We start from the raw sequence: 20,601 nt of genomic DNA, 5'->3' as shown, positions 1-20,601 counted from the left end.
CTTATTAAAAATTAAGTGAATTAAGTTAATACCATAGTTTTATTAGTAAGCTGAAACCACTCTATAAATTGTTGTACATTAGCAGTGAGAAAAGACTGAACTATGTTCATCTTTCAATGCACATAGCTATTCCCATCCCCCCTCCAATACAAAGAGCAGCAACACCACGTTTTCCAGCTGTTCGTTCCAGTGCATACAGAAGAGTAACAAGAATACGACAACCAGAGGCACCCAGAGGATGACCAAGGGCAACAGCCCCACCTTGAATGTTAACCTGAAAAATAAAATCAGCCTTATTTGTCACATGGATAATTAATAAGAAAGAGACAAGGTAGGTGAGGGTACTCATTTATTGGTCTAACTCGAGTTGGTGAAAGGTAAACAAACTTTGGGCCAATAAAAGATTCCCTCACCTACTTTGTGTCTCACATAACCTGGGACCAACATGGTTCCACCACTACTGCAAATAAGAAATAAACACCCTTCCAATAAATTGAGATAGTTTAATGACTGGTAGTTCAGGCTTTGTTTCCTGAAACATTTTCACTAGCCCTTCCCTCTTTCTTGAGGTATTTTCTGGACATATATGCCACCACATGAAAAAACAGTTACTGTCAGGTGTTTAGACCACACTGACTAGTACAAAAATAGTGAGCACTTTCCTTTTAGTTCCAACAAACACTCTCCTTATACTTAATGGTCTTACTTCCCCTCTGACAATGGTTTGCAGAGTACTTTCAGTTCTCAAATGTTGCCCTGAATTACAGCAGTAGATCTTTGTATCCAGGCTACCTCTGCAAAGGAAACAGGCCTAAAAAACTGAGTTTGAAGTGCAGACACAGATGCTATCCAGAATTACCTAAAGATTCTCACAATATGTAGACTGTCAGCATAACTGTTACAGGAACTATCCAGACTTTCTAAGATGATAGCATACATCGCCTGCTGTAGCAGTAAAGCTCATGTACAGTAAGATTAAAGGCCACTGTATGCTTTAGTACAGTGGTTCTCAAACTTTTGTACTAGTGACCCCTTTCACATAGCAAGCCTCTGACTGCAACCCCCTTATAAATTAAAAACACTTTTCTATATTTAATGCCATTATGAATGCTAGAGGCAAAGTGGGGTTTGAGGGGGAGGCTGACAGCTCGTGACCTCCCTCTCCCCCATATAATAAGAATTGCTGGGTTTTCCCATTACATACCTTCTCTGGATTCAATTTCAGTTCTTTAGCTATTACTACAGCTAGTGATGCAAAGGCTTCATTAATTTCAAACAAGTCAACTTGGTCCAGCGTCCAACCGGCTTTATCAACCTAGGAGATAATGTTAAATATAATTGAAACATGGAGACTGGACTTTAATGGCTTCTGGAGGGCCTTTGTCCCCTCACAACTTACTTTGGTTTGTGACTAGAGAGATTATTGTGGCCTAACACTCTTTTCTGTAACATTTTGCTCATTACCTACAAGTTTAGTGATTAATCTAAATGAGGCAAGAGTTATCCAATATCCACTAGCCTATACTTGATTACAAAATGTCACTCTTTGAAGCAGTTGTGTGTGAATGATTTCAGTAGCTCTACAGTAACCCCAGCTGTAAGCTGTTTTCATAGTGCTCACTGGGTTAGCTCAGGGAGCCACCTGTGACAGAAGAGAGAGGGAATTGTTGAGCTTCCTCTTCCAAGCTCCATTGGTATTAGCTGTATTCCAGGAATCTACCTATAAATAGTGCTGTTAATAGAACTATAGCAGCACTAAGGGATATTTTATTTTAAAAACATGCCAGTTTTGACAACCCTGCACATACTATATCCTGGATATTTGAAAATATTTTCTGCTGATATTTTAAGGGAGAAACGAACTTTACATAGGAAATAATTACATGGACTATGGAGTGCTGTGAAATGCACCAACTTTTTTCCTTGTTGGCTTGCTCTTAAAAGTAATCTTGGGTGCCATAACCACAGTAGGTCCAACATCCAGAAAAAGGGAGTTAAAAACACCTTGTTAAGACAAAAGCTTTTCTGACAGCCTCACTTAATTTCTAAACTCGGGGAAATTTTTTTTTTTTTTTTTTTCCTGCTTCAAGAGTCTCATTAAACTAGGAACAGGCCTGGCATGTTTTATGGAAGTCCCCCATCCCCACTTTACCTTGCATCACTGTTGAATTTGCTTTGTCAGCTGAAAACATTTGCTGCAGTAGCATTTCACAACCATTTGTATTCCTGTATCTTCTCAGGGTATACAATCAAGGCTCAGGACCCCATTTTACTAGGTTTTGTCTAGACATTAATTAAATGACTCCCTGCTTCAAATAACTTGCATCTCTTTAGAAACTATTCTACTACTGCAGTGCTAATGTGCAGGGATCAGTCACTATTTTTCTATAATGCACAAGTGGCTTACAAGGTCCTCAAGCTGATATACCTATCAAATAGGCATAGTGACAGTTTAAACTTGTAATAGTTACAATGAAAGGATCTGGAATGTGCTTGTTTTTCATAATTTACTGTATGGCTATGAAGTGGTAGAGACTGTTATCCCCTCGAAGCTGTTCATACACAGACAGTACTTTATTTGTGTTCTTGTGTTAGAAGCTTTAGTTTATTTAATGGAAAAAGATTATGCTTGGAGGGTGGGGTGAGACAGTAACAACCTCCACAGCTCAGTTCTGCAGTTTTCAAAGAGTAGAAGTGTAAAGTAAGGACGGTACACCCCAGATCTATTTACTTTGGAAAATAACAGACTTCACCTTCTGCAGCTCAACATCTCCCAGACACAATTCTGATATGGATGGGCTATTCCGCCTCCTGTCTACAGTCTCCAGAGACAGTTCAAAGCTGTAGCACAGCTCATGCTACCCACACTCCCTTTTCTGGCCTGCTGTCAGATCTTCTGCCTTCAAGTGATGGATCACCTTGTGCCTGACTTTTCTTTGCCAACTTATTACATGTTTTTACAGGTAGTAACATGCAGCCTTTCTCCTCCCTCCTGGATCAGTGGGGTGATCTCAGCTACCTGGAGCCAGTATTACAGCACCTCCCTGCCCCCTTCTCAGGCATGGCAAAGCTGTTGTGCAAACACTGAGCTAAATCCAAGCAGTGTTCTATTTGGAAGGTAGCTTACAGGCTCTTTGGAAGATGAATTGGGCCCTGCCTGTTCTCATTCAAACTTTGCACTGCCAGGGCATAGGGCTTTGAGTCAGACAGACATGTTGGGTTCCCACCCTTGCTCCAGGAAGCCATGACAAACAGAAAAGCCTGATCTGGAGATGCAGAATGGGGAGAGACTCAGAGGATGAGTTCAGCCAGGCAGCTTAGCGTGAGTCCTGGGTCAGAACAGGACTAGAAAGAAAAACCCTTAAGGGGCACCAGGTCCTTGTCTCCCACCAGCCCCAAAGTCTCAAAATGGGTCCTAAGTTCCTGAGAGAGAAAAGCAAGACTCATGTTCAGCTCCTTTCCATCAGGGAATTCCAAGGAGGAAACCCCATCCCGCAGGCAAGGGGAGTGACACCCTGAGGGGGAGGCCATTAAGGGAGAGATATCCAGAGAGCTTTGCATAAAGTAAGCTGCAAAATGGCCACAGCTGAACAGCAACACCTACAAAGTGGGCCAAAAAGTTCAAAAAGGAAAAGAAAAGGTTTAAAAAACCTAAGGCCTTGGCTACACTGGCAATTCACAGCGCTGCACTTGCTGCGCTCAGGGGTGTGAAAAAACACCCCCCTGAGCGCAGCGAGTGCAGCGCTGTAAAGCGCCAGTGTAATCAGCGCTGCACGCTCCCTCGCAGCGCTGCAAGCTATTCCCCTCGGAGAGGTGGAGTACTTGCAGCGCTGCGAGAGCTCTCTCGCAGCGCTGGCGGCGCGACTACACTCGCGCTTCACAGCGCTGCCACGGCAGCGCTGTGAATCCGCGAGTGTAGCCAAAGCCTAAGAGTCCTCTGATGCAAACACCTCCTAGATGGATCCAGCTATGCACTATCGAGGCAAACAAGGCATCAGGTGCTCCTGTTCCAGATGGCATCAAGGTGCACTCCAAAAGACCTATTGCAACTGCATAGAAAGGGCTCGTGCTTCCACTACAGAAATCTGCAAGGCAGCAACATGCCCATCAATTAACACTTTTATCAGATGCTATGAAATGGACTTTCTCCAGTAATGGCATTGCCATTTTGGGAAGTTAACCCTGAGGGGTCTTCATATCATTCTGTTTTTCTCATCCCTCCCTAATTCTGTTCACTGCTCACTTCTTCCCATATGTATCAGACCTGTGGAAGATGCTGAGCTGCACAATGTTAAATTTCTCACCTGATTATTTCCTTTCTGCTAGCAGTCTCTCCCACAATTCTGTCCTCCCTGGGTGGCTTCAAAGTCATTGTTACTAATCGTACTCAACATGTTTTTACACAGCTTGGAATGAATCGTCTGGCAACAGGCCAGAAAAGGGGGCATGGCTAGCAAAGGCTGTGCTACAGCTTTGAACTGCCTTAAGATATTACTTCATCCACCTTGTCTCTCTAGAACCTTGTCTCTCTGCACAGGATGGGACAGAGGCTATGTATCACAATTGTGGGAGATACTACTAGCAGAAAGGAAATCAGGAAAGAAATGTACCTTTCCTGATATTTCTAAGAGGTTAAAAAAAAAAAAAAAAAAGCCATAAACCCAATTAAAGAGAACCTTTGTTGTTTAACTTAACAGTAACTCTTCTAAAGGTGAAGCTTTGTGTATGACAATTGGGAGGCATTCCATAAACTAGGCTCGTTTCTACTTTTGACCCATTTATAAACTTCCCTGAAAACAATACAGATACTAGCCCTAGCAAAAAAGAATCAACGCTTCACATGTTCTCCTGCCTTTTAAATCTTGTTTGGCACTGTCTCCATTATAGAATTGTTTGGCGCTACATTTTTGGCATTTCTTCGAGAAAAACTAAGTCTGGACAGTCAAGGGGAGACATGTCTTAAACAAGTATTTCAAAGTGATCAGTAATGTTTCTTCTGATATTACTTACAGCTTTCTTTATTGCTGAGACAGGTCCTACTCCCATGATGGAAGGGTCTAAACCCACTTGAGCCCAAGACACAATTTGTGCCAAAGGAGTAAGACCTCTTCTAGCAGCTTCCGACTCCTTCATAAGAATGACAGCTGCAGCCCCATCATTCACACCTGCAGAACAATCACAATTGCTTTCAGTTTATTATTTTCAAACACCTACAACTGTGATTGTGTTAAACTCTTCACAGTAAGCAGATCATAGAATATCAGGGTTGGAAGGGACCTCAGGAAGTCATCTAGTCCAACCCCCTACTCAAAGCAGGACCAATCCCTAACTAAATCCCCAAATCCCTAAATGGCCCCCTCAAGGATTGAGCTCACAACCCTGGGTTTAGCAGGCCAATGCTCAAACCACAGAGCTAGATGATGGGTCCCTCTCTGAAAGAGTTAGTTTAAATTATAGGCTTGACAAACAAGAGAGTACACAGGTTATAGATATCGAGGCTGGTGTAAGTCAGTATAGCTCCATTGGTTTTGGTGGAGATATGACAGTTTACATCAGCAGGCCAAAGGTTACTCAGATTAGGTGCATACATATTTAGGTTGCGGGGGGAGTTATGTGATGTGTACTTTCTGTAAGTGATGCTGTGGAAGCAAGGTTTTAATGAGAGAGTGGAAAGGAAAGGGTGACGGCTGTGCTGAATAGATTTTGGAAGCACATGGTAAGCATAAGAGGCAGCATGGAAGAAGGCATTAAGACCACCATGGAAAAGTTTAGTTCCATGATAATGGCGATTTCTTAGAGTTGGGTGTTTGATTTTCCTATTTACGATCTATGGCTAGTAGTGAATGTGCAGGAAGACCACTGGGGTCCACTAGAGGGCTTGAAGAGGAATTCATTTTACAGTGGAACAAGCAGAAATACCAAGGTAAGGAAATGAAAAGGGGAGGAATACAGGAATGATCTAAATACAGTTAGACTAAGAAATAGAAGCATGAGGGACTAGGGAGTGTGGACGCTGCCGAGATATGTCAGTAATAAAAGCACCTCCGACTTCATGTCATGACAGGCTGTTGCGGGTTGAATTCTGGCACTGATGCAAAAATCAAGTCTCCACTGCACCACATCTCTATAAAGCAGTATAGCAGGGAGAAAGCGCACACGCATATGCACGTTCTTACATGTGCACTTGAACTCAGTGCTGTATTTCCTTGTACAGTAGCACACACTGTATATGATGCAAACAAAATCCTGAGCTGCTTGCAATTGCTGGCCTACTGCATTTTGTTTTACCCATCTACAAACCTGAGGCATTAGCTGCAGTTACTGTCCCAGTTCCATCGGTCAGAAAGCAAGGCTTTAACTTCGCTACTGTTTCCAAGGTGCTTCCATGGCGAGGATGCTCATCTGTTTTAACTTCTACAGGACCTGCAAAATGGTCAGAAATGAATTTGAGATCAATTCTGTGCAATTTTACATTTGTAAAGGGGTTCTAAATGGACAAAAATAGCCTCTAGAACAAAGACTACAGAGAGTAACTTCTAAGTAGTGGCCACTCAGGAATATTGTACACATAACTGGGAGGGAAAAAAGGAGGGAGGAAGGGATGTGTTTAATTTTTCCAGTTCATAACTGTCAGGGTTATAACAACAATATACAAGAACTTCAAGTTTATATTTTAGCCCCATAATCTCCTATTCCTTTAGAGGCCTATTTCCTTCCAGGTGCTGGTAGCAGTATGTAGGGCTACTTTACACCTGGGCTTTCTGAAACAAGCCCCAACTGCTAAATTTGCCTGCCTGTTCAAAAGCAATTCTCCTATCTGCTATTTCCTAACCATCCTTCTGCTAGGCTGGCTCTTTTGGGAATGGATACTTGTAGGGTTCTTATCATTTGAGAGAGTCAAGCCACATTAATATTATCCAGAAGCCTTCCATGGTTCAGCTTGGGCTTTTTCTTCCTCCCTTTACTGACTGTGCAGTTAACAATCACATATCGTGCCATTAGGCTAACTCCAAAGCTATTTTACAAAGTCCATTAAGTGCAAAGAAATGCTATGATATGCTCTGGGAGTTCTTCAACAGACTAATGAATGTAGGGAGTGTGAGTTTAGCACAAAAGATGTGGAACTCTCCCCCCATTCCCACCCAAAAGTGGATCCCGGAATCAATCTATACAAAGAAAGGCACCCCAAGACTTTTAAAAAAAAATCTGACAAACAAGATTAAGAAGGTGACAGGTTTGTAGAAAATCCACAAGCTACTGAGTGTAACAGAATGACTCTCTAGGTTAATTTCATTATGTCTTTCACCAGTGAGGGAGGTTTATGCACTGAATATCAGGGTGAGTGTGAACATGTTTTAAACTTAGAATAATATGTGTCTAATATAACTCAGGACCTGATTCTACAACTGGCTCCATGTGGGCAGGAGCCCCATTGAAGTCAGGGGTCCACCTACAAAGAAGGGGTTGTAGGATCAGTAACAATCTCATATTTCATATATTTGCTGAGTTACATTTGGAAATTCTGAACATACATCGGTGTTCTTCCACCTTCTCTCTCATTTCAAAGAAATCAACAATGGGGGAAGCCTCACCCTTTGTTAAAGATTGAAAAGAGGAGCCCTCCTATCTGTAAAATAGGTTTTCCACAAAGACACCATTCATTAACTAGAAGGGACAATCAGTACCAGATACTCCAATGCCAGCTTTTAGTTATTTAATTACACACACCTTTCCTAGAAGGCACAAGAACAGGAACAATCTCTTTATCAAAGTAGCCAGCTTTCTGTGCACACTCTGCCTTGTTCTGTGACTGTACAGCAAGTTGGTCTTGTTCCCTTCTGCTAACTTGCCATTGCTTGGCCACATTTTCAGCTGAAACAAAACAAAATACCAGTTTTAAGAAAAAATTAGATCATTTACTCTTAGCAGCAAGTTTGCTAAGTCTTAAGTTAAAATTCCAGCATGCCAATTAGACAGTGTTTGCTGGTAGCAGTCAGTAGTTAAGCTTACAGAACAGTGTTCATTCTGAGCTCTTGTTTTCACTCCCTCATGACTTTCTGCTACATTCACTTTTGGGGCTGAATATTTCCATACTTGATCTCCAGGCAGAATCGCTTTAAAGAAAAAATTCTGAGCAAGCAAAATCAAGTGTTCATTATTGCTCTGGACAGTTGTGTTCAAATATCTCTGCAGCAATTGTACACTGGAAAGACTGTACCGTAGATGATCAACCTCTGATTTTATGAAAATAGTGTAAGACTCATTACCTCTTCCAGTGCAGAACTGTTTCCTACACATTCATACATGTTCTCCAGTATTCTGTCCTTGTACTTAGAAGTTTGGGGAAAAGGAATTTAAAATTTGAATTCACAGAGATTAAATTTTAGATGATATCTGTTGCAAAGCATTCTATCATTGTTATCTGATATAGAGTATTATGGGACAACATGCTGAAGACAGAAACAGGTAAGGCAGACCAAAAAAATGTTTTCCCCACAACTGACTTTGTTAGCTCAGATAGTAAGTATCCTTTCCAAGTCAATTTTGTATTATGGTAACACGCAAAAGGGAAAATGAATGTGAACTTGTAGATATAGTCCATTTCTTAACTATTGCTTAATTTCTATTGACTTTAAAGTATGATTTAAATATACTTCAAAGTTTCCAGAATTTGTTTATACTGCACTCCCACCCCCTTGTTAATTTACAATTAACTCTTCAGAACTAGAGTAAATGGTGGATTCTCTGTAACTTGAAATCTTTAAAACAAGATTTAAAGACTTCTGTAGTAAGTCCGTAACCTCTGGCTGAGTTATCGGAGCGGCTGCAGGAGGTTCTGTGGCATGTAATGTGCAGAAGGGCAGATTAGATAATCATGATAGTCCCTTCTGACCTTAAAGTCTTGGAGTCTAACTGCTACTACTTACCTGTTATACCCATGTGATACTGGTAAAATGCATCTGTAAGACCATCACAGATCATACTGTCCTGCAATGAGGCCTCCCCCATTTTCACTCCAGCTCGCATATGAACTAAGTGAGGAGCCTGTAAATAAGATATTTTGAGAGAAATTTAGAAGTCTAAATGGTACGGTTAGTTCTTCCCAGCAAAGCCCCATCTCACATCCAATCCCTTCATCAAAAAGTCTGACCTTGATCTGATGGCCAAAAGGAATCCTCTTCCAGGATAATGAAAAAAAGACCCCCAGAATAACCAGCAAAGGAGGGGCCACCCATTAGTTTTGGGTTTTTTCCAACCACCAAGTGAACTCTCTTATTCTAAGGTTTTCAATCTGAAAGCGAGTCAGCAGAAGGCACTGGGTGGCCCTTGGAGAACAAACATATGAGAAATGTAGTATTCAGATTACTCTTGCACTTGGGTCTCCTGCAGAGCAAGAAGCAATACTGCCTTTGCCTGTTGCCAGGAGTAAACCATTCACTGTCATGGGGATGGAGGGAAGTTAAAAAAAAGGTTTGAACTATAAATTAAAACACAGTGTAATCAGTCTTGTCTCCAATGTTTCCATTCCCTCTCTGTTTAAGCCAGACATTGCATTTATCATTATTGTCAACTAAGGAAGTTTAGAAACTTAAGACACTCTAAATTCACCCCCACAGCATGGCCATAGAGAAATAAGCAATTTCATCAGAATTTACAAAGTTATCTTAATCTGTTTTCTATAATCACTCCAAATATATCCCCACCACCAAAAACTATTTGTCAGTATCTATCATCCTAAATAGCAAAGCTCAAAAAGAAAAAAGGTTGTCAAGTAGTCTAGCTTCAGTTCAGAAGGATTCATTCTGATCAATCAGGGTTCATATCAGCACTAGTTTAATTTCTACTCACTAAGGTTCCAGATGGTCCCATTTAAATCAGATTACTCAGGTGAGTAAGAGTTACAGGACTGGGCCCAAAGGGTCTGATCTAGAGCCCAACAAAATCAGTGAAAAGATTCCCATTGATTACAATGGGCTTTGGATCGGGCCTTAAGTGAATCTCTCTTTGAATTTCCTCTTTCTAGATTTTAAACAGGAACACTTAATAGATACATCAATAGTGTACACAATATTATTTTCACATCACGTGCAGTCTCATAACAGGGTCAGTTTATTAGATCTGTCATACTAAAATTCCTAAATCACATTTTGAATTTCAATAAAGGGTTAATCCAAGTTATGGACCACTACAACTATATCCTGACTTTCATTTTATATCATTCATTATATATGAATGTTTAATAGATTACATCTAGAAATATTCTCACTAGGAAAGAAAAAAAAAAAAAAGGTTGCTCAAATGGATAGTTGGAGGATACTAATGAAGGAGAAGAAATTCTTGACAGTATTGAAATTTCAAAAGAAGCATTTAAGGACAACTCTGCCTCACAATCACTAAAGAGGTATTGGTTAGGGGAAGAGGACAAATACAATAGATGTATTAAAAAAGACGTCTACAAAAGTAGTGGTAACTTTTAACAAAGTTTAATCTGCAATTGAAAAACAAAAACCTAAATCAAAAAAATAAATGGACAACAAATACATAGACTAATTCCATATTGTTACTCACTTGCAACTCCAGTTGAGCTCATTAAGAGTTCCAGGTGCCCCAAAAACAAAGGAAAAGTCCAAAACATTTCCTCGCTGAAGATTTTCCGACCAGATTATTCAAGTTTTAAAATCAAATAGTAAACCTAAAGTCATGAGTGACCCTTTGTTATTGCCAAAAGGGACTATTGCCTCACCTTGCTCATGTTTTCCATGCCTCCTGCCACCACAATGCTGGAATCCCCTGTCAATATGGACTGAGCCCCCAAGCATACTGCTTTCAGGCCTGAGCCACAGATCATCTGACAGCTCCAAGCTGGTACAGCATATGGGATTCCTGCACCAACACTGGCCTGCCGTACAGGATTCTGACCAGCACCTGCAAGAATTACAGATCTGAACACATGCAGAGGTAAGTAGGCCAACATATACATTCTGCTACTCTTGAGAAGTGACAGCCAGATTCCCTCCACATTTACAGTTCATTCCCAGTGATGAATGGCAGTTAAGAGGGGTTATCTAACTGAGCTCCTATTGGACAAGAGGAAGAAAATTACAAGGTCTTTTTTGCAAATGAGATAACTCATGGGCGTTCTCCTGCTTTCTGACACCAGAGGGTTTTGCTCACATGACTTTCATGGTTAGAAATGAAGAGCACTCTTCCAAGTGGGATTCTGTAGTTGCCTAAAGTGATTTCTCAGGTAAGTTTTTTTGTTTTTTTAAAAAGAACCCTCACTCACAGCTTAATTTGAGCAATAGCACATCCATCACAATGTGCTTTAAGGATTTGTTGCAAGCTCTCCCCATGCACTGGTGTTGTGATTCCCTTTGAAGAACTCACAGCAGAGCAGACAGAAAACTCTATTCTACCGTGCGCTGCTGCGGTCTTTGTCAGAGAGGGCTTTATCTACACTACAGACACAAAAGTCAGGGGAACCAGTTGCAGTTTATAACAGACAGGACCTTTGCCATATTTGGTCACTGGATTATATCTTTGGATATGACAGTTTTATTTGCTATTTGTAGCAAAGACAGGTAAAAGATTTGCAAAAATAGATACTTCCACAATTTGCTGTAAATAATTCATATTTACAGCCTGCTTTCCATTGGTTACAGATTTCAGGCAAATGTGTGACTTAACTAAACTATTTTTTTTTTAAACTAAACAGACATATGTCATTTTATTTATTACTAGCTCAAACTTCTTGGATATTCTACACGACAGTTAAGAATGGCCAAATATTACCATATACCCCTTACGAAATGGATAAAGCTCAAGCATACAGCAAGAGTCATAAAAGCTTTCATTCTTTGCTCTGTAACCTCTGATGGTGAGAATGGAAGTATTGCATATTACAAAAAGCATTCTTCAACTCCATGTCTCCAGGCCAAAGCAGTGCCTGCTCTTTTGTATAAAAGTCACTAATAAAAGAAGAGTGTGCACACCATTCAGTGAATTACATAATATAGGAGACAAAGAATTGAGCTCTATTTTAAATTAAAGAAAACAGATAAAGGCATGTGTATTAGAATTTATAGTTCAAATAACCCAAAGCCATGTAACGCTCTAATTAAGAAGCCATTAAAGTGGTCTTCTTCTTTAACAGCTGCATTTCCATCAGATCAAAATAATCTGAAGTTTCTCTTTATGGGATTTTAACCCAAGGATTATTTCTACAGCATCACAGGTGTATATATTGCATTACAGACAGATACAATGCAGCTCTTTGCCCTGAGGAGTTTCCAGTTAAAGTCAGACTTAACATGGCAAGCAATGATTAACAAGGACATGAGAGGAGGCTGGTTACAATAGTGAAAGGTGACAGTCTGTGGTTAGTGTTACATACCCACTTAGATAATTCCTCTTTGGATTAAAAGAAAAATAAATTAGATATCTATGGCTCTATGCAGAGTGTCCAGAATGAAGGTTGGGGGTAAAGTCAGGATCTGCTTTCTTCAGTCCTTAAATGCCAACAATGTTAATCAATACTATTCTTAAAATGAAAATTTTAAAATTAACATATTTCAATGGAACAGTAAAATAGGGACTTGATTGTATAGCAGAGAACAAATCCCATCAAATATCATTACAATATTCCACTAGATCAGGGGTGGGCAAATGTTTTGGCCCGAGGGCCACATCTGGCATCCAGGGCCATGAATGTAGGGCTGGGGCAGCGGGTTGAGGTGCGGGAGGGAGTGCAGGGTGTGGAAGGGTGTGCGATGTGCAGGACGGGGCAAGGGATTGGGGCAGAGGAGGGGTGCGGGGTGTACGAGGGGGCTTAGGGCAGGGGCTTGGGGTGCAGGCAGGGGGCTCAGGGCAGAGAGTTGGGATACAGGGTGCAGGAGGGGTTCGGGGTGCGGTCTCCAGCCCGGCGCCGCTTACCTGGAGCAGCTCCGCACGCACCGTGGCCAGGCCAGGCTCCCTGCCTGCCTGCCCTTGCCCCGCGCCGCTCCTGAAAGTGGCCAGCACCACATCCCTGCGGCCTCTGGGGTGGGCAGGGCAGAGGACTCCACGCGCTGCCCTTGCCTGTGGGTACCTCCCCTGAAGCTCTCATTGGCCGCGGCGGTTCCCCGTTCCCGGCCAATGGGAGCTTCGGGGGAGGTACCCACAGGCAAGGGCAGAGCGCGGAGCCCTCTGCCCCCCCTCCCCTATGGACTGCAGGAATGTGGTGCCAGCCGCTTCCCAGAGCGGCGCAGGGCCCACGGCACCACAGGGGTGGCAATCCCGCGGGCCGGATCCAAAAGCCCCGAGGGGCCAATCCAGCCCGTGGGCAGTAGTTTGTCCACCCCTCCACTAGATAGTCTCTCATCGTAAAACTAATTAAAAAAATACCTGCTGTTAAGACTTGTCCAAATATCACCTCAGACACTTCTTCCGGATTGACATTTGCCCTCTTCAGTAATTCTTTAATGACAATAGAGCCCAGTTCATGGGCATGCATTGTGGACAAGACACCATTAAAGGAGCCTACATAAAAAACAAACAATTAATTAGATTTTTATGTCAGTGTCATACTACCCTTTTTTTTTTTTTTAAACTCCAGGACTCCAAAAAAGATTCTGAGAAAATATTGCCCAAGATTTCACTTGACGACTTGAGAGAGAGAGAATTAGTTTTTGCCTTTAGGATTCATTTTGCTCCTTCTCAAGTCAGAGTCAATGGAGGAGGAAAAGAACACAGGAAATAAAACATCTAGTTTACATTGATCAGAGCAGCACAACAAGAACAGAAGGAACTCAAGGGTGATATTCAACAACTAGTGCCATTACCTAATCTAGTCTAATCTACATTTTTAGACACAGTACATCAGCAGAATATTTGAATTATTTACCCGCTAAAGGGCCTTTCTAAACCCATGTTTCGTTCTGCCTAGTGTTCTTTAGAAGTACTATAGTGCTGTGGTGTGTCATAAAGTCTATCATGCCTTTCTTTTGGTTAATTCTTTGAGGGGGAGCTGAAGTTGTAGGGGGAAAGTAAGGTTTTAGGAGTATCATTTCAACTGAATACTATGTTTGGGGGGGGGAAAGGAAGGAATGCAATTTCCAGACTGAAAAAAAGTCTTCTAATATCACTATTTGATCTAGCCAAAAATTGTGTGGGGAGCTTAAAATGTAACTATATGACCTAAATATCAGCGAACCATAAAATACTTTTCCAGGCTGCCATTCCTTACTGTGTCCTTAGAATCCCCCCCACATATCCCCGAACTAGTTCTATTTAGGGATCACGATCTACTTTGTTTATATTATTTTCTCACTCTCTCAAAAAAGAAGATGGAAAAAAATCATTAGACTATCAGAGAAGTTTACATTCTATTTGGAAAAAATCTTTAATTAATCCATCCAGGACAGGAAGGAGAGGTGGCTGGTATACACTGTTTTTATGTATTTTAATATTATTCTGTCCAATATAGATTTGTTTTTTTAATTCATTAGCCACACTTGAGTATCACCTCTCCCATCAGTACCTTGGAGGAGAAAGAATGTTCCCTCAAAAAACTACTTATGAACAATATAATGGTGCAGGAGTCAGAAAGAACACAAGATAAAATCATCATAAATATTTATGAAGTAGTGCTCAAGGAAATTCTAGACAGACTGGACACACTTTATCTCAGTTTACCAATACCTTAAACAAATGGCTATGGGTAACCTAACATTCTAAGATTAGCCTAGAAGCATATTAAAACACTTCAAGAAAACAGACTTTACAAAGAGGATAAAGGTCAAGTCACCTTTATCAAGTCATCTGGTCAGGGGCCAGATGGGCCCCAACACTTATTCCTTCACAGAAGGAATTTCATTGAAATGAGGAAGCCCTTGTCCTTGTCTTTAAGTGTTTTTGTTTATACCGCTCAAATACTAGCTGGTATGTTATGTGCATTCTACCCACATCCTTGAATCTTTGCATCATGTTTACCTTACAGACCTTCCCCTACAGAAAGGGCTGGCCTCAGGCCAAACGAAGAGGGATTGTTTGCTTTCCCTTTAATATAAACCACATACTAAACAAAATGAACCTATAAAAAGCAACAGAGGGTCCTGTGGCACCTTTAAGACTAACAGAAGTATTGGGAGCATAAGCTGTCGTGGGTAAGAACCTCACTTCTTCAGATGCTTGATACTTGACAAAATGAACCTAGTAACACATCAGCTCCTCCTCTTTGGACTCCCCGATGCTACCGAATGAGACACGTTACAGCGCCTCGGGCAGCAGCAGGTTATGGTTCTACCCTGCGTAACCCAATCGGAGAAAGAGCAACCATTGACGACGCCGGCGAAGCAATCAGCAAACCTCCTTACAGCGTGGCTCTATAGCTTGTGTCCAATCAGTGCAAGGCAAGCGCAGGGCCTGGGAGGAGTCTCCCTTCGCCCACATTGATGCTGCAGGATGGGAGCGAGCAACTCAGCAGCATCTGCCTTCTCCCACAGCCCCATTCACAGAAATAAGAGTAGCAAAGGATAGTGCACGTCTAGCACCCTCCGTCTCCAAGGCTCCCCAACGCACCCCGTAACCTATGGGCAGCACGCCTCATGTGCCCCAGAAACACACCTACCTGGCTGGTGGGAGAGGGCAACAAAGCAGCACAGCGCCTTAAGCGACCCTCTCCCGCAGCTTCCATCAGCGTCCGCGGGGCTGCACGGCAGCCTCAGAGCGGAGCGCACACACATGCACTCACCCGAACAGTGCAGAAAGAGGAGCCCCCGCAATCACACACGCGTGCAAGAGCACACAGGGACCCCCTGCCATCTGCAGCCGCTGGATCAACGCCCCAGCTCCCCCGCCTGTAGCTTCTGCGGGGGGCAGCGGGAAGGGATGGCTCTGCCGCACGATGGAGCCGCTTACCAACAGGGGTTCTTGCAGCAGAAACAAGCACCACCGCTTCCGAGCCTCCCGCGTTCATGGTGGCGACAGCCGGACTCCCACCGCCTCGCTGCTTGCCCAACTGACTCTGAGACTGATTTTCCTGTTCCTCTCCCTCCCGAGCACCTTTGGCAGGGAGGCGCTAGACTAGGGAAACAGGCGCATCACATGACAGACACGGGGGAGGAGTATTGCCGTAGGACCGACCACGTGACCTTCTCTCCTGTTTTTCCAGAAGGGAGGTGATTTGGCCTAGGGCAGGGGGTGCCCAGTTCATGGTCTCCTAGGACTGGGCCAGTCTGCATTACAGATAAAACTAATTTAGGGTTAGGAAGGCTGCTGATTGCTGACACCATCCTTGAAAGCTGTAGCGTGGGCTTGACCTATTTGGATTGCAGACAGGACTTCAGCCTTGCTACCAGAGACACAATCCTGTTCCATCTATGCTACAGTTATACACAGTTAAATATAGTCCTGGCTTGGTTATATTTAAGTGTGACATAGGCCTGCACATGCCATATTGGCAACTCCAGTATTAATAATCATGAGTCAGGCCCTCAAAAGGGATGAGGTTGGCTTAAAAATCATGAGATTTAAAACAAAAATACTAAATGGTGGTTTCTTTTAATTTGCCTACTATTTTTTCAGCTTTTAGGGTTGACATTTTCAAGCTTTTCTCCATAACCATAAAGGCTTTAGGCTTTTTTTCTCCCCAATGAAAGCTGACATTCTTATATAATCACTTGACAATTGGGGCTGAGGCTAAACACCGAAAAAACCCACCAAATATCATGACATTTGTGATAAAATGACAGTTTAGGATGCAATTCTGCCTGCATCCATTCCAGCACTGTACTATATCATTGCAATTGCGCTGGCTTTTGGGTACCAATCTCTGTTCCTGAAACAGCTCCATGAAGTAGTGGCCTGTGGGAGATTTAGAATGGCCTTCTGGGAGCACAGGGAATTGTAGGAAAAGAGGTATCATTCTCCTAATTTGAAGGGCCACTCCAATAAGCCTCCAGGCACTAGTATAATTTTCAAGTCTTTTTCTCAAAACAGTGGCTAGAGTAAATACTCAAGCTTAGATCCACAAAGGTATTTAGGCTCCTAATGTTCACTGAAATTACTGTGAAATCTGATTCCACTCTGAAATCAGTGGACGTTGGAAGCCTAAATACCTTTGAGGATCTGGGCCTTGGTTCTCACTCTTTGCTCAGCAGAGAATATTTTTGCTATATCTTTTGAAAAATAATTGTGAGGCATCAGGGCCAGCTGTGGCAAGATGGCTGTGTGTGCTCCAGCAATGCCTGTAGATAACCACAGACCAATCATATGTCTACACTGCAAAATTATGTTGACCTAAGTTATGGTGATGTACAGCCACCACAGTAATTAAATGGCTTTTGCATGTCCACACTATTCTTGTGTCGGTGGTGTGCATCCTCACCAGAAGCGATTGCACCGATTTAACTGTCAGTGTGGGACAGCTTCTGAAAGGCAGCAACAGTAGATGTAAGCAACGCAGTGTCTATTCTGACACTGCGTCAACCTAACTACATCAACATTGACGCTATGCCTCTCATGGAGGTGGAGTTATTAAATCAATGTAGTAAGTAAGTTATCAGCGGGAGCAACCAGGGCCGGTGCAAGGAAGTTTCATGCCCTAGGCGAAACTTCCACCTTGCGCCCCCCCCCCAGCCCTGTGGCAGCTCCCTGCCCCCCCCCTCCACCCTGAGGCACACACCCCCCCCCCCCCGTGGCAGCTCCCCACCCCAGCTCACCTCTGCTCCGCCTCCTCCCCAAGCACGCCGCCCCCACTCTAATTCTCCTCCCCTCCCAGGCTTGTGGCGCCAAACAGCTGATTGGCGCTGCAAGCCTGGGAGGCGGGAGAAGTGGAGCAGCGACGGTGTGCTCGGGGAGGGGGCGTAGCAGAGGTGAATTGGGGTGGGGAGCCCTGCGGCAGCTCCCCCCCCCCGCCCTGAGGCACCCCCGCGGCAGCTCCCCACCCCCCCACCCCGCCCCGGGGAGCCGTGCGGCAGCTCCCCCCCCAGCTCACCTCTGCTCCGCCTCCTCCCTGAGCACGCCGCCCCCGCTCTAATTCTCCTCCCCTCCCAGGCTTGCGGTGCCAAACATCTGATTGGCGCTGCAAGCATGGGAGGCGGGAGAAATGGAGCGGCGACCGCGCGCTCGGGGAGGGGGCATAGGAACGCTGTAAAAAAAATTGGGGGCACTGCTTTTTGCCGCCCCCAAATCTTGGCGCCCTAGGCAACCGCCTAGTTTGCCTAAATGGTAGCACCGGCCCCGGGAGCAACATTTTAGTGTAGACGCTCACAGAATTAGGTCGATGTAAGCTGCCTTACGTTGACCTATCTCTGTAGTGTAGACCAGGCCCAAATAGTTAACAGTTGTTTTTAATGTCATGCACAACTAACAAAGGAGGAGTTTTCTCCATCTACTACTTGACGATAATGTTCACTAGGGGGAGTGCCACTTTTGATCCTGGACTACAACCCTAGACTAGCAGGACCAGGGTGTCGTCAAGACCTTTTTTAATGGTCATGCACAACTAACAAAGGAGGAGTTTTCTCCATCTACTACTTGACGATAATGTTCACTAGGGGGAGTGCCACTTTTGATCCTGGACTACAACCCTAGACTAGCAGGACCAGGGTGTCGTCAAGACCTGGGACAAACAATCGTAAATGCATAACCTCAAAATAAGAAACGACAATTTTTTATGGCTCTGGTGATGCTGCAAGACCAGACCATAAGGTTGAGGAAAAGAGAGTGGCCAGTTGCCCTGTTGAAGCTGCCTGCTCAGATATTTACTGGTCAGCTGCCTGGGTACCAGTTTGGGATTGAGAAGTCTCCAGTAGGTGCTGTTATTGTGACTATGTGTGCAGCTGTACATCTTACGTTGCAGGTACTTATGATCAAGGTGGCAAATGTTGAAGAGATTCAAATAATTTGGTTTTTCAAATGCTGCAGGAGCTATTCATGTAACTCATGTGCCCATAGTGCCCAGAGGTAAATTAAGAGAAAGGCTTATGAATCAATGGTGGCATAAGCATTAGTAGATCATCATGGCATGTTTCTGGAAGTTTACATAGGGTGGTCAGCCAAAGTGCACAATGCTAGAATTTTCAAAAAAATTAAGAGTGTATAGATGGAAGCTTTCTAACTTTCGTCCCCAGAAACATCAACATAAATGGTGTTTCTTTCCCCATTATGATTCTGAGTGACCCTGCCTGCCCACGTTTGCTATGGTTCAGGAAATTATTTTCAGATGATACAAACGTAGAGGTATGCCCAGTCAACTATTCAAACAACAAGTGGAAGATGGTGGTGGACTGTGCTTCTGAAAGACTGATTTCAATCCCTAGTTTAAAGTAGCCCAGATATCTGTACCTCTCACCAGCTTTTTTCTGGAGAAAGTGAGGAGAATGAAATGTAGGGCTGAAGTAAAAACAGACATTAAAAACTTCTTGTGAACTGCTCTTGTAGCAGTTCTTGGTGATTGTCTAATCACTTTCAGTTCTCATTTTATATGAAAAACCCTAACCTAACATTTGTTTAGCAGCCTCTTGTTGTTCCAAACTCTCACTTTATTTTTTACAATTGAAAGTGAGTATGTCAAATGACCTTGAAACAACAGGCTGCAGCTGGGTTTATAGGAGAGCAGTCATCCACAGAGCCCAGATAATTGGAAAAAATCATACATCAGTTTAAATCAATATATTCAAAGTATTTAACACTTCTCTACTATTTATGTTAAAATCCTATGATTGGTTATTTTAGCCATTATTACCAACCCCTTTGATGTGTTAGGTACCTCTACCATGATCATTTTATATGGTGGAAGCATAATGGGGGGTAACATATGGAGTGATATGCTATTACAGATGAGGGATTCCTCTCTAATCCTATACAAACAAGCATCAAGCAGAATATTTGGGGGTGATGCCTCTGCTAGAGGAGAATGGAGAGAATGTTGGAAGAGGAAAGTTCTGTGACAGTTGGGATGACACAGAATGTTAGAATGGCAGGGTTCCATGGCAGTTGGAGAGGAGGAGTGAGTGAGAGAGAGGAAGGTGAAGTGACAGCAGCAGGAGGGATCCCTGGAAGAGGAGATGGACAGGAACCAAGCTGGGAGGAAATGTTACTGGGAAGCCAGGTGATGTGTGTGAGCAAGGGGGAGTTCAAAGAGGGGAAAGTGATCAAGGTGAAGAAAGGAAAAGGGACAGAACAAAGGAAGGAACCGACAGTGCAAGGGAGAGAAAGTGAGAGCAGAGAAAGACAAATGTACAGACTGACAACCACCTGGGCAGATCAGTGCCCTCTCTCTCACTGAGATGCCAGAGCCCCCGCCAACAGGCCTGCACAAGAGGTATCTGACACTGCTGACATGCCAATTAGGGTGCAGTATAACACTGAAATTTGCCAGCTCCAGGAGAAGACCAGAAAAGTTGGCATGACTCTCAATTTATCTAAAGTCCTAGGAGAGCTGGGGATTATATTTTTATCTATATATTGAAGTATTGTATTTTGGGGGCCAAATGCAATCCCAGAGAAGTATGAATGAGCTAAAAAGATGGGTGATGACATACCCTAGCATGATGACAAGTAGATAGGACATGAGAGAGCGTATGCAACAAAAGTTTGCTGATGGTCATGTACTGCCTA

The 20,601-nt window shown here is 43.2% G+C and overlaps 1 protein-coding gene across 1 annotated transcript; it reads right to left on the bottom strand.

Annotated features, from left to right (window-relative positions):
- Positions 1–24: 24 nt before the first annotated feature.
- On the bottom strand, positions 25–16,050 carry ACAT2 (acetyl-CoA acetyltransferase 2). The gene is made up of 9 exons (XM_065401209.1): positions 15,898–16,050; positions 13,384–13,518; positions 10,745–10,926; positions 8,928–9,045; positions 7,729–7,872; positions 6,301–6,423; positions 5,011–5,165; positions 1,205–1,315; positions 25–274 (listed from the first exon to the last, which is right to left on the bottom strand). The coding sequence occupies exons 1-9, from the start codon at positions 15,953–15,955 to the stop codon at positions 107–109; spliced, it is 1,194 nt and encodes a 397-aa protein (XP_065257281.1). The 5' UTR covers positions 15,956–16,050; the 3' UTR covers positions 25–106.
- Positions 16,051–20,601: the final 4,551 nt, after the last annotated feature.

The sequence above is a fragment of the Emys orbicularis genome, chromosome 3 (genome assembly GCF_028017835.1).
Source record: "Emys orbicularis isolate rEmyOrb1 chromosome 3, rEmyOrb1.hap1, whole genome shotgun sequence".
Classification (NCBI taxonomy): Eukaryota; Metazoa; Chordata; order Testudines; family Emydidae; genus Emys; species Emys orbicularis.
The sequence above is the reverse complement of the archived record's forward strand: the minus strand, read 5'-3'. Positions and strand labels throughout refer to the sequence as shown.